We start from the raw sequence: 11,034 nt of genomic DNA, 5'->3' as shown, positions 1-11,034 counted from the left end.
AGAATTCTTAATCGAAAAAAAAATAAAGTTTGACTTTGAAATTATATATGAAATACCTCTGTGCTTCTACATGCACGACAAAATAACTTAATTGAACACCATTATTTCATAAAAAAAGTACATGTCTTGTCCCATGTGACAAAACATGATTGCACAAATAGTAATTTCAAGTCTCTAAGGTTCTTTTGAACAATTGTCGCTTTGTGCATATTTTTGTATTATATTAAGTCCTCTCTTTGATTTCATGCACGAAAAGCATTTTTTGGAGTGAATAAACGTATTTAAAATGAGTTCATATAATTCTTGCAAACATTACTAGTTTATATAAAATAATTCATCAAATCTTCAGATGAAAAATAAGTCTGACAATTTTAAAAAAGTTTGTTGAATCATGTCAGTACCGAAGTACTGACTACTGAGCTGAAGATACCCTCGGGGACTGACAGTCCACCAGCAGAGGTATCGACCCAGTCATGTAAAAACATGAAAATAACACGTTTAATAATGTCATGCGTTGGAAGTGCTTTCCTGGATTTACCGTCATCAGAACGGTCGAAGCCAAACATTTGAAATCCGAGGATGTATAAGTACCGAAATTGTAAAGAGCTATTTGTAAAAAATACCTAAAATAAATAGCCGAATTCTTCTAAAGTCAACTTTGCCTAAGGGTGTTACAACTTAGTTTCTTAATAATTTTAAAATTTATAACCGGTTTTAAAAAGTTTGTTAAATCGTAAACTTCGTGAGCCATTACAAAATAAATACCACTTACCAGACTAGTTATGTTTGTAGAGACTAATGATAAACCATTATTAGAGAAATGTAGAATAAATGTAACTACTATTTAAACATTAAGATAACTCCTTAAAAAATTACGTATTGTTCTAAGCATAGGTGCAAGGTCTTAGTTTCGATAACTGCTCGACAATTTATATTCAGTCAATCATTAATAATACATTACAACACATATTGAAAAAGAGACACTATCACAAAAATCATTCTGTCTCAGGTTAGGGTGAAAGTTGGCGAAAATTAAACGTTTAAACCCGGTGCATGTTTATGCGCAATTTATAAGACTGTTGCCTGTCATTCAGGGGTTGTCAGTTTTTGGTTTGGATGATAGGTGTTTATCGTTACTTGTTTTTTATATAAATTATATTGTTGGTTTTCTTGTTTGAATTTTTTTACACTAGTCATTTATATCCTGCTGTTTGTTGTGAATGAAGGCTCGTTGGTGAAGGCTGAACTTTGAAATATTAATGTGAATATTTTCAACGTCTTTACTTAGATGGAGTGTAGCTCATAAGCACTCATATCACATATCTTATTCGTTTCAAATGAATTGAGACACAATCCGAACGACACTAAAGTAAAAAGAATACCTAAGATTAATCACAGCTCGATAGATGCATCAATAGTAACATTTATGTTGTATGTGTATTTACATGTATAATTTATATGTTTAACTTTGATATATTACAAAATATCATACGTATCGACAACTAGACATCATGATTTTATAAAAAGGCTTTATTCGCCTTGAATTGTCTGTCAATAAATGCGAGAACTCTCATATCTGTTCTTGATATTTTTTTTATTTTTGGGATGTATAAGTACCAGTCCATGTCCACTCTGTGTGTTTTTTTTTTCTGTATTTCTATTTGCATACCTATGACGAGTTTGTATTTTAAAACTGATGTTAATGGTTTCTTCTTTTGTTTCTATTATTACATTACTGTGTTAGCGGAAGATTTAGCGTTCACAAAAGGGTGTTTATATCCAGTCACATTCTGTATGATCCTGTCCAAACTCAGGAGCCTGTAGTTTAGTGGTTGTCGTTGGTTAATGTCTGTCATATTTTGTTTTCCGTTAATGATTTTGTTATGAACTATGCTGTTAGTTTTCTAAATTGAATTGTTACATATTTTTCATGTTGGGGCCTATTATAGCTGACCATGACCATATGGATTTTTTCTCAATGTTGAACCCCGTGCAGTTGCCTTTAATTGCTTACATCTATATAAATCTAACTTTGTCTATAGTTGACTAATTGAAATTCATACCACATATCCTTATTCTTATATTTTAAGATATTGAATACGAAATTAAAATCCAATAATGGCCATGACAAATATAAATATCAGAATTGAAAATAAACAAATAGGAACCATAAACTAATTCGCCTGTTCAGAATCTTAGAGATTATGATTACTCTCATTGTTCTTACATCAAAATGAAAATAATGCTACGTCATTGGTTGAATTTTAATTGTGTAGAATGTTTTTAACCAATCACAACGTTTTGATGTACGCTTTTGAAAATATTACCCAGAATGCATTAGGTTCTGAAACGGCGAATTGAAATCGCTATTGTGACATCAAGTGCCACAGGCTACTAAGAACTTCTATCCTAATCAGTAAAGTAAACGCCATGCTTTCAAATGAAATGAGAGGAATAACAGATAGTGTAGTTCCAATTGATTTCACCAACGTCAGAGCGTCAGTATTGACGTATTTTGTTATTATAATTGTTGCTTATTCTTTAGTTTCCTATGTTGTGTACTACTGTTTGTCTGTTTGTCTTTTTCATTTTTAGCCATGGCGTTGTCAGTTTATTTTCGATTGATCAGTTTGACTTTCCCTCTGGTATCTTTCATCCCTCTTTTGTTGCTTATGTTTGTTACTCAGATTCCTCTTTAATTTAATACGAAATAATTATACACAAATATAGGACGAGATTACCGTTCTGTATATTTTTCCTCTTTCGGAACATCTTTCCTTAAGTTTTAATGTACATCGATGTCTTTAAAATGAATAGATGAATATTATTATCTCAAGTACATAGCACAATAATTAAAACAATTATTGCCATTCGGTAAACAACAAAACAAGCATTTTAATGTATGACTGAAAGCAAAACATATATACCACAAATGAACTAAGAGAACAGGAAGATGTATATGATCGGTGTACATTATAGTACAATCATGAAACTATAATGCATTTTGAGACCACCTATCAATTATAATATAAGAACCAGCCACATAAATGTTATAACCATATATTAAACTCAACATTGCCCCGAGTTAAAGTATTGAAACCCTAAAATGCTTGTTATCCAGGTTTAATCCACTATTTTCTACATGACGAAATATTTGTTCAGTGTATACGTAGCAAGTAAGATATATGACAGTTGTTTTCCATTTCCTTGTTGTGTTTGAGCTTCTTCTTTTCATTTGATAAAGGCTTTTCCGTTTAAAACGATCCTCGGAGTTCTTATTTATTTTCTTTTCAATATGTTTAATTAATTGAGATCTTGAAATGTGACATGTACGAACATATGTTTTGCCAAGTGAATAACTAGACTAACCGTATAGTATAGTCTTTTCATGTACACATATGGTCATTTCATTTGTGTTGATACATTCTGCTTTTTCTCCTGGATTTCGCATTTTGATTGCGTTTTCCATTTATTTCAATTTTTATCTATTATCTTGAAAAATCAAATGATAAACGAGTGGTATTTGCAGTTTTTAAAATAACTTTATTTTTTTCTTATTCGCATGAAACTATATTTTACTTCAACTGCACTAGATTAGCAATCTGCAAAAGAGTAAAGAAATATCGTGTATTAATAAAGCTGTACTAAATGAAGTTCAAATCTCGACAATCTATTTTAAAAATACGAACAAAGTGAAAAAATTGAAGGAATCAGTAGACGTAATGTCTCTATGATATGTATGTAGTTTTACAAATCAGACGAATTCTCGAGAATCCTAGATCAACATGACTCGTTAATTAAGACACATATATCATGTATATATCGTTTCAGTTAACAAATAAGTTATATGCCCTAAAAACTTGTATTCACGAAAAAATTAAATATTTCCACTGCCCAATGTGAGTTTATAAATGACAAGAGGGGATAATCGAGTACATTGATTGTAGGTTAACAATCTTGTCTATCAAATGACACAATTGCATACAATGTAACTTTAATTTGAAAGTTTTTTTTCTTTTCATTGTTACATGTGTCTATTTTGTCTCGTATATTTTCTATAAAATCATATAAATTGTTGATACTTTTAGTCTTTTTCTGTCTGAATTTTATAGTATTTTGAAACTTAAGAATTTTACTCTGTTCAAAAGTAAGTAAAAAAAATCACTTCATTCAGCAAATTATTACCTGTTGCAAAACCGAGCCTACCACTACTGGTTTCTGTCCCCGCCGAATTAGAAGCCTTACATACATACATTCCACTATCAGAATCTTTCAAATTTACTATTATCACCCTTCCAAATAAAAAAAATAGTAAATTAAACAGCATACATTATCCAAATGAAACTAAAAGGTTGCTACATTTCCACATTAAGAATATTTGGTACATCTTTATCTACTTCTTTAGATCTATGCATCCTATATATTCACACTTAAAGTTGGTTGTAGAATCCTTTTTTAACTTTGTAATATAATGAGGGAAACATGACAACGAAATATTTTGTTAAATCCTGCACAGTTCTAATATATATAATTTCATCATAAAATGTCGAATATACTGGTAATAGAAAACAAAGGATATTGGGTACATATATATATGACATGATTGAGCAGTCAGTTGCAGACGTTTTATATATAGAATAACATTTTTTATACTTCTCATGATTACTAATGCCATTTTAATAATTTATTATTATTTATGTATATCACTTACTAATTGATGTCTGATGTTGGCACATGAAATCATAAGGTAAACAGAGTAGTCCTATATTATATATGCGTTTGAAAATATTTGTTTTTCTTTGTAAGTAAAATCAGCGGTGGTTTATGTAGTGGTTGTGTTTCTCAACTCTTATTGTTATTTGTAGTGTTTTGTAAATTGTTTAGTTTTTTGACAGATTGTGAAATATTTGTCGGTCCCTCTTTTAGTTTATGATTTTATATTCCGCATCTTATATACTGACTCACGTGGTTGGTCATGAGTTTTGTCATGTGGTTTTGTAAGAATTACCTTGATGATCCAGAGGAATGTCGTCTGATGTTAAAACGACCACCATGTTCTAATTTGACTCCATCTTTAAACCATTCATAATCGGGCAATGGGTCTCCACTTATGTCACAAAACAGCATTGCGCCTTGTCCAATACAGGCTTTGGTCATTTCTAACTCCGCGTACTTTGTAATTGATAGACCTAAATATACAAGCACATAGTGAAATCCTTAATTAGTCAATATAACACAACGTTGCAATATAGTTAACTCCTATACTGCATTTAACACATATTCAGACTTCGTTCTACACGATAGACAGCAGTGATCATGTCGGGTCAAAACAGTTATAACTTAAATAGGAAGTTTTAGCCGATAGAATGTCTATACACTCGCTTCAGGAATTGACTAACTGAGTTTGCAGGTTTACAACAAAAAGGATTTTGATATTTATCATCGCGATAAATTGTTCAATATTGTGTTTGGTAAACAAAATTAAAATGAACTAGAAACTTAATATAAAGGGAAAGAAACAAGAACATAACAGACAATCTAGCAACAAACTATTCAAAAAGTAAACATAATTCAATAAATATTGCAGCTTTAGTTGATTTAAAAAGTTACCTTGGTGCGGCATCTGTCATGCTAATCTAGCAGTTAATATTTCCCCATTAGTCTTGCATTATAAGTTATATCGTTCGCTACTGACCCCCCATTAATCCATAGAGGGTAAGTAAAATCCCTATATATTTCATTCACCCTCTATGGATTCGTTGGGTGTCAGTAGTGAACCGTATAACGAACTTATCGCACGCAGGACTTATACTACCCCGTTTTGTAGAAAAATAAACAATGAAATACAACAACATCAGTAGATGACGTCACCATTAACAGGAGACGTGACGTTTGAAATTTACTAACCACGTGTCGGCGCTATACCAATCACAACGTGATATTTTACCAGTGGTGCGATAAAATATAATAATCTTACCATGAGTTGCAATCACAAACGTACAACATAACATGAACACATTAAACGTAAAACCAACCATCATTACTTGTGTTTACTACAAAACAAATATTTCAGTGAAAGTACTATCATTGTGCTAATAACATTATTTCGATCGGTAGTATATATGATAGCGTACCATTGTCATTGAGAATGTACCTATATCTACATTAAAAAATCTAAGGGTGTCCCTGGTGAAGCAGGATCTACCATCCCATCGAATCACATAAGAGCACCCCTGGGTTTTTTTTGTAACATTATGATGCTAAGTCTTCATGTTTCTAAATTGTATTTTGTATACTTTTGTTTGTCTTTTCTATACAGTTATTCGTCGTTGTTAAACAATGGTTAATGGCCTGGTCAGTTTAATTTTCACTTATGAAATTGAATTTCTTTGTTGTTCATGTTGGTATTTTGGACTGTCTTTGATTATTAAGTATGTTTTTAGGGAGAAGCTAAAAAAACGATTCTGGTTGCGTAGTTTCCTCGCTGTGTTCAAATATCTTTGGTTCTTACTGGATGTTTTCTGCTCGCAATTTTATTTGTTACTTTCGTCTACGATTTATCCCATTGAAACATAATTTATCTTTATACATTTAAAAGCAATTTCGTGGGAAATTAAGCACGATTTATACAAAAATAAAATCACTGTTACACTTACCATCTGAAATTGCCTTTCAATCGTGTCTGCCGTGATTATATAAACACTAGTTTCCGGCTAATAATAGCAATTAGGGTTGATTATTGTGATAAGCTGTTAAATCGACGTTTATAAAATTTACAGGGTTATTTCTTATCTGACAAAATCTAAGTAGCATGAATAAACAAAACTCCGAAAGAGCCATTACCCCCCCCCCCTCCCTTTCCGAAAAACCTATGTGTATGTTCAGTGGTTGTCGTCTGTGTATGTGGTTCATAAGTGTTTTTCGTTTTTCGTTTTTATATAGATTAGAGCGTTGGTTTTCCCGTTTGAATGTTTTTACACTAGTAAATTTTGGGGTCCTTTATAGCTTGCTGTTCGGTGTCAGCCAAAGCTTCGCGTTGAAGGCCGTACTTTGACTTATAAAAAATCACTGTTACACTAAACATCTGAAATTGCCTTTCAAGTGTGTCTGCCTTGATTATTTAAACACTAGTTGCCGGCCAATGATAGCAATTAGGGTTGATTATTGTGATAAGGTGTTAAATCGACGTTTGTAAATACGGATTGTATGTGTTATTAAAATTTGCTGTTACAAAATGTACGAAATTATTATAGATTACGGAATGTTTCTCCCTCATGCAAAGCTCTGATTCCTTTAACGGATTTGGCTATACCTTTTGGACCATTTGGATTATAGCGCTTTATTTTTTATATAAGCTTTGAGTTTCAAATATTTTGACCACGAGCATCACTGAAGAGACATGTATTGTCGAAATGCGCATCTGGTGCAGTAAAATTGGTACCGTTAATGTTATGTTAACATTCACTGGGTTATTTCTTATCTGACAAAAATTTAATAACATGAATAAAATAATTTCCAAACGAGCCATCCCCATAGAAATGGATGGAGAGTTTATTCATTGGCACTCATACTACATCTACCCCATGTTCCTATAACTATATCAATTGTGGTAATTTTAAGGTCATTATAAACTATAAATCGGGCTATTCTTTTTATGCCCCACCTACGATAGTAGAGGGGCATTATGTTTTTTGGTCTGTGCCTCCGTTCGTCCGTCCGTCTGTGCGTCCGTTCGCTTCAGGTTAAAGTTTTTGGTCAAGGTAGTTCTTGAAGAATTTGAAGTCCAATCAACTTGAGACTTAGTACTAATGTTCCCCATGATATGATCTTTCTAATTTTAATGCCAAATTATAGTTTTGACCCCAATTTCATGGTCCACTGAACATAGAAAATAATAGTGTGAAGTTCAGGTTAAAGTTTTTGGTCAAGGTAGTTTTTGATGAAGTTAAAGTTACATCAACTTGAAACTTAGTACACATGTTCCCTATGATATGATCTTTCTAATGTTAATCCCAATTTCACGGTCCACTGAACATAGTAAATGATAGTGCGAGTGGGGCATTCGTGTACTATGGACACATTCTTGTTCGTTAAGCTTTGTTGTATCATTACATTTAATATTAACATTGTCATATCAACTTTTTATCAGTCGTTTTGTCTGGTGAATTTGTCTTCGTCATTAATCATACTTTATCCAATAAATACACGATGAAATAAGTTTAAGGATGTATTCCCCTTTTCTTTATGTTTGAAAACAAAGGCAATTTATACTGGTCTTGAAAATTCACAAATCGTCCGACAAAAAAATCCGGGCCACAAACTGAAACCGAGGCAAACACATCAACCATAAGACGAAAACAAAGGAACAACAGGAACATCGGGGTGCAACACAAACATATCCCAACACAAAGAAACGAGAAAAATGATAACAAGCTTACGCTTTAAGATAATGTTAACAAAATATCGCTTAACAATTTGGACAGAAATATAGCACAAACACACGCAAGAACATACATAACAGAGAAAGACACAAACAAATAATATGATAGTCGACACAACAACAAACATAGATCATCAGCGACAAACACCGCATAAGATCAAAACGGTGATGTGCTGACGTAACTAACAGGCAATCTCGAACTTTATACAATTATTTTCACAATATTTGTCCAAAACAATTTTCATAACAATGATGGTATGGTAAGGCGACAAACGTCAAGATATAATATAACCAACTATCCGAAACCACAACAGAAACATAAAAAATAAATATAAAAAAAATACAGATTGTTATTCTGTGACTTTTTTATGTCTATTTTATAGTTTGATTTGTTCTTTTATTTCTGTTTTAAATTATTTCGTCATTTCACACAAATCATATCTTTTTTCGATCTGCACTTTGATTTATTCTGTTTAAAGTTATCTTTGTACTTCATAATTCCTCCGTATTCATTTTGTCTTTGTATTGTTGATATTTCTATCATCATGATCATACAAACCTCTTGTCTGTTTTGAGCTGAGTTTTTCGTTGTTGTTTTAGTGGTCTCAATGGCCGATTGGTTACTACTGTAATCACTAGCCAGTCAGCACTGAAGTTATGAGATCGAACCCCGCTCGTGCGGGTGCACTCGAATCCAATCTTAATTGACTAGGATTGTCAATTTTCCTATCGAAGGTCGGTGGTTTTCTCCACGCACTCGGCTTCCTCCACCAATAAAAACTGACCGCCACGAAATACTGAATGATGCGGTGCTTAAAAGTGGAGTTAAAACACCAAAAATCAAAGCATCGTTGTTTAAATGTGTAAATGTAAATACAGGAACTTCAGAAAACATCAATATCGTTTAAATTTCCATAGATAACATACTTAAACAAAAATAACAAAAAGATAAAAACACTAGTGACAAATCTTAGAATATTTTCGACTATTGTTTCTAGTTTAAAGATCGATAGTTAACAATTAACCATGAGTTCAAAACTTAACAGTTAATCAGAACATCTAAGATGTGTAAGGATTTCATTAACAAACTTAAAACAAGGATAACCTTGTTCATTATCAGAATGAGGAATCATAATTGATAATTACATGAAATTAATTCAAGGTAAAGTTCAAATTTCAATCAAAACATTTGTATCAGTAAAAGAATCTAGAAAATAGTTTAGAAGCATTTACGATAAACCTGAATTTATAACCTGAGAGTTACATACAGAATACAGTCATAACAGTTTATAAAACTCGACAACAGATATATTTTGTCAAAAGATTGTGAAAGCTGCACACCGTTAGAAATAATCAATTGGAGCCTATTTCTACATATACAATGTGAAATGATAGCGTTATAGATTTTTCTTCAGATGTCTCCCAACTTTTGTACAGCAGAGGTGAAGCATTCCAGAAATTTTAAAAGTCATAAGTACAAAATAAACTGACAACGGCAGGGCTAACAAATAGGGAAGAAACAGACAAACGGACCATCAAAAGTTAAAAAAATACGATATAGAAATACTAATAATGGCGTATGTAAATTTCGTCATTTACAAAATCCTGTTGGTATACTAGGAAACAGAGAACATGACAATTTTTATCATTAAACTAATAATTTACGTATCCATACCTTGAAAATGAGTAACCATGAAAACCTATAACTTTTTCAACTGATTTTTACAACAGATCTAAAGAAATTACTGTCAGTAATTGAATTCATACAAAATCATACTAAACTACCATAAACAATCTTATCTATGAAGCTACGGTTTACTTCCTAATTCCGTGTAAATCAAGATTTATTCGGAAATGAACAACAGCTTATTTCGCCTCGAATTAAAATTGAATGGACACTTACACGTTTATATAATATAAGCGAAGAAAATGACAGTAACACTAATTATTTTAATTTGATTTTCAAATCTTTTGATGTGTTGTTAAAAAGATAAATTATCGCGATCTACGTGAGTATTTAATGATAAATAGGACTGGTTTATATAATCGTTGTTATAATAGGATTTTAGTAATGAACAAGTTGTTTGAATAAAAAAGATGTGTCATATCCAAAACACCACCTTTTGTTTTATAATCTCATTGTGTATTCTCCTTTAGTATTTGGTAAGTTACAGTTCAGTGTTTCTGTTTTTCCGTTACTTTTCCTCTTATAGTTGAAGGTTTTGGTTCGAGTCAAAATTTTAATTTCGTTTTCATTTATTTTCTGTGTAAGTTATTACTATTACTGTCTCGGAACTTAAGACATTTTGTCTTTATGTTATTGCGCTATAGAACATTTTTGTTTTCTTTCTTCTGTTTTTTTCGGGTGTGCTTTGGTTATATGTCTTTCTGCTTTTCTCTGTTTATATATTTGTATGTTAGTGATTAAGATTATAACATAATATTGATGATGTACCCTTATTTTCAATATTTTTACCTAGTATGTCTGTTTGTGCAAATTCAGAGGTATGACAGGTGTTATCTATTCGTTTGGTGTGTTTGAGCTTTTGATTTTATTGTTTGATTCCGTTTTGAAATTTCTGTGGGGTTCGGTA

At 31.7% G+C, this 11,034-nt stretch overlaps 1 protein-coding gene across 1 annotated transcript; it reads right to left on the bottom strand.

Moving 5' to 3' along the window:
• Nucleotides 1–3,452: 3,452 nt before the first annotated feature.
• LOC143076617 (CAVP-target protein-like) lies at nucleotides 3,453–10,319 on the bottom strand. Its single transcript, XM_076252438.1, has 5 exons — nucleotides 10,244–10,319; nucleotides 5,978–6,056; nucleotides 5,009–5,189; nucleotides 4,186–4,292; nucleotides 3,453–3,602 (listed from the first exon to the last, which is right to left on the bottom strand). The coding sequence occupies exons 2-5, from the start codon at nucleotides 6,039–6,041 to the stop codon at nucleotides 3,595–3,597; spliced, it is 360 nt and encodes a 119-aa protein (XP_076108553.1). The 5' UTR covers nucleotides 6,042–6,056; nucleotides 10,244–10,319; the 3' UTR covers nucleotides 3,453–3,594.
• Nucleotides 10,320–11,034: the final 715 nt, after the last annotated feature.

This window comes from Mytilus galloprovincialis, chromosome 5 (assembly GCF_965363235.1).
Source record: "Mytilus galloprovincialis chromosome 5, xbMytGall1.hap1.1, whole genome shotgun sequence".
Lineage (NCBI taxonomy): Eukaryota > Metazoa > Mollusca > Bivalvia > Mytilida > Mytilidae > Mytilus > Mytilus galloprovincialis.
This window is presented reverse-complemented; position numbering and strand designations above follow the sequence as displayed.